The 2,655-nt window shown below is 36.9% G+C and overlaps 1 protein-coding gene across 1 annotated transcript; it reads right to left on the reverse strand.

Moving 5' to 3' along the window:
- Positions 1 to 1,311: 1,311 nt before the first annotated feature.
- On the reverse strand, positions 1,312 to 1,978 carry LOC106476066 (the record flags this gene model as incomplete). Its single annotated transcript, XM_013936739.1, has 1 exon — positions 1,312 to 1,978. A coding segment is annotated over one exon (667 nt), but the record flags the coding sequence as incomplete, so codon positions are not given.
- Positions 1,979 to 2,655: the final 677 nt, after the last annotated feature.

Consider the following 2,655-nt stretch of genomic DNA (forward strand, 5'->3'; position numbering starts at 1 on the left):
CACATCAATCCAGATAAATGGCTTCATCGCCACTTACAAGTTGGAACTATCTGTCCTTACTAACACAAACTGGAACTACCTGCTCTAGTGGCACACTTTGGAACTATCCGCTTTCTGGCGTCATTCTGTAGAATTATTATGTCGTAGGATCTCTTCAGCCTCAAAGGATACCACCCAGCTGGATGACACCTTCTGATCCCCATTCATCAACGATCCACCTCATCCTCGATGAGGGGGCTCTTTTGAGAGGAGATTAGGCTGTATAACTACTGAAGTTTTTTCCGCCATTATGAAACTTCCAAAAAATTTATTCATCTTACACGAGCATCTTAAAATTTTCTCATAATCTGTTTGCAATTTAATTTTTAAGAAAGTACAGAATAACATATGTAATGGTAAAGAATAACAATACTTCAAGATTGTTAGATAAAAAACATAACCCTAGAGACGGTTACCATGGACACATCAAACAAGAGTCTTAAGTGGTAAAGCTCTCGATCTTCAGGTAAGCTTCCAACTGTATTGTTTCTAAACACAAGTCAACCGGAATTTTACCGATGATCCTTTCCAGTCAAGAAACAATCCATAGGCTCATTTACTTCATGATATTATTATTTTCATGTCTGTAAAAGCTTTAAGAGTTCGAGAGAAAGCACGCGGATTGCGTGTGCTCCTTGCAAGCTATTCAAGTGCGCCCACTCTCGTGCAGCTCGTGGCATTATGTAAGCATTTCGATCATTGAACATTTCTTTTAGTAAATAAGCCCAGAGGGAAGCACTGTGCATTAGTCATATAACAAAAAAAGTCTAACAAAAACGTAAGTTGCCCACGTCTGAAGAAATACATTTTAACCTAATAACGGTAATTTCTACGTCTGTACTGTTACTAGGGGGTTCTATTAGCAAAGGGTTTGATGTTTATAATACATACAGGCGATACTAAAGCACGTGTTCCTTTCAGCCGTCTAGGTTTATTGACCGTGAACAGATTTGTCATTATTAAGACATACAATAATGTCCAGTAGTTTTAGAAACTTTACTTACGATACTTGTAAATCAGGCATGTTTCTTAACGAAGTAGGTACTGGTTGTTAAAACATGACATACTTAAACCACGCTGTGGGAAGAATTGTTAGACACTGGTTGTTAAAACAGGCCCTACTTATACTGTGGGAAGAATTGTTAGACACTGGTTGTTAAAACAGGCCCTACTTATACTGTGGGAAGAATTGTTAGACACTGGTTGTTAAAACAGGCCCTACTTATACTGCGGGAAGCTTTACTAGACTCTATTATTACACAACAATGTAACTTAATGATTACTAATACACATCACTAGAGCTTGATAGTAGTAACTACTAGCAGTAACTTGAGCTTGATAGTAGTAATTACTAGCAGTAGCTGGAGCTTGATCGTAGTAATTACTATCAGTAAGTGGAGCTTGATAGCAGTAACTACTAGTAGTAACTGGAGCTTGATAGTAGTAACTACTAACAGTAACTGGAGCTTGATAGTAGTAACTACTAGCAGTAACTGGAGCTTGATAGTAGTAACTACTAGCAGTAACTGAAGCTTGATAGTAGTAACTACTAGCAGTAGCTGGAGCTTGATAGTAGTAACTACTAGCAGTAAGTGGAGCTTGATAGTAGTAACTACTATCAGTAAGTGGAGCTTGATAGTAGTAACTACTAGCAGTAAGTGGAGCTTGATAGTAGTAACTACTAGCAGTAACTTGAGCTTGATAGTAGTAACTACTAGCAGTAACTGGAGCTTGATAGTAGTAACTACTAGCAGTAGTTGGAGTTTGATCGTAGTAACTACTAGTAGTAACTGGAGCTTGATAGTAGTAACTACTAGCAGTAACTTGAGCTTGATAGTAGTAACTACTAGCAGTAACTGGAGCTTGATAGTAGTAACTACTAGCAGTAGTTGGAGTTTGATCGTAGTAACTACTAGCAGTAACGGGAGCTTGATACTGACTTTATTATTACTGGTCAACATTACTTAGGTGTTATGTTACTACGTGTCAACAGTCCTAAGACGTAACTCATTATTACATAGTAGCAATCATAAAATACTTTGGAAGTGGCATTGTTACAATTTGAAAAGTTAATATTTACAAAGAGGAGTTGTATTGTCTAACCAGTTGTTCAATTACCGTGTCTAGATTATAGTTAGAACAGGTGTTTCCCTCTTTGTAAATAGTTGTATTGTCTAGAAACATTTGTTCTAACCATTAATAAGTTTGTCCATCCAAAAATGACTAGAGTTCAGTTAACGACAATCATTTCCATCAGTCCAGATATAAGTTTGTACTGTAGTAACTATAATTTCCATCAGTCCAGATATAAGTTTGTACTGTAGTAACTATCCCTTCCATCAGTCAAGATGTAAGTCTCTACTGTAGTAACTATAATTCCCATCAGTCAAGATGTAAGTTTATACTGTAGTAACTATCCCTTCCATCAGTCAAGATGTAAGTCTGTACTGTAGTAACTATCCTTTCCATCAGTCAAGATGTAAGTCTGTACTGTAGAAACTATCCTTTCCATCAGTCAAGATGTAAGTCTGTCTGTACTGTAGTAACTATCCTTTCCATCAGTCAAGATGTAAGTCTGTACTGTAGTAACTATCCTTTCCATCAGTCAAGATGTAA

The sequence above is a fragment of the Limulus polyphemus genome, unplaced genomic scaffold, assembly GCF_000517525.1.
Source record: "Limulus polyphemus unplaced genomic scaffold, Limulus_polyphemus-2.1.2 Scaffold9739, whole genome shotgun sequence".
In the NCBI taxonomy this organism is placed as follows: Eukaryota; Metazoa; Arthropoda; class Merostomata; order Xiphosura; family Limulidae; genus Limulus; species Limulus polyphemus.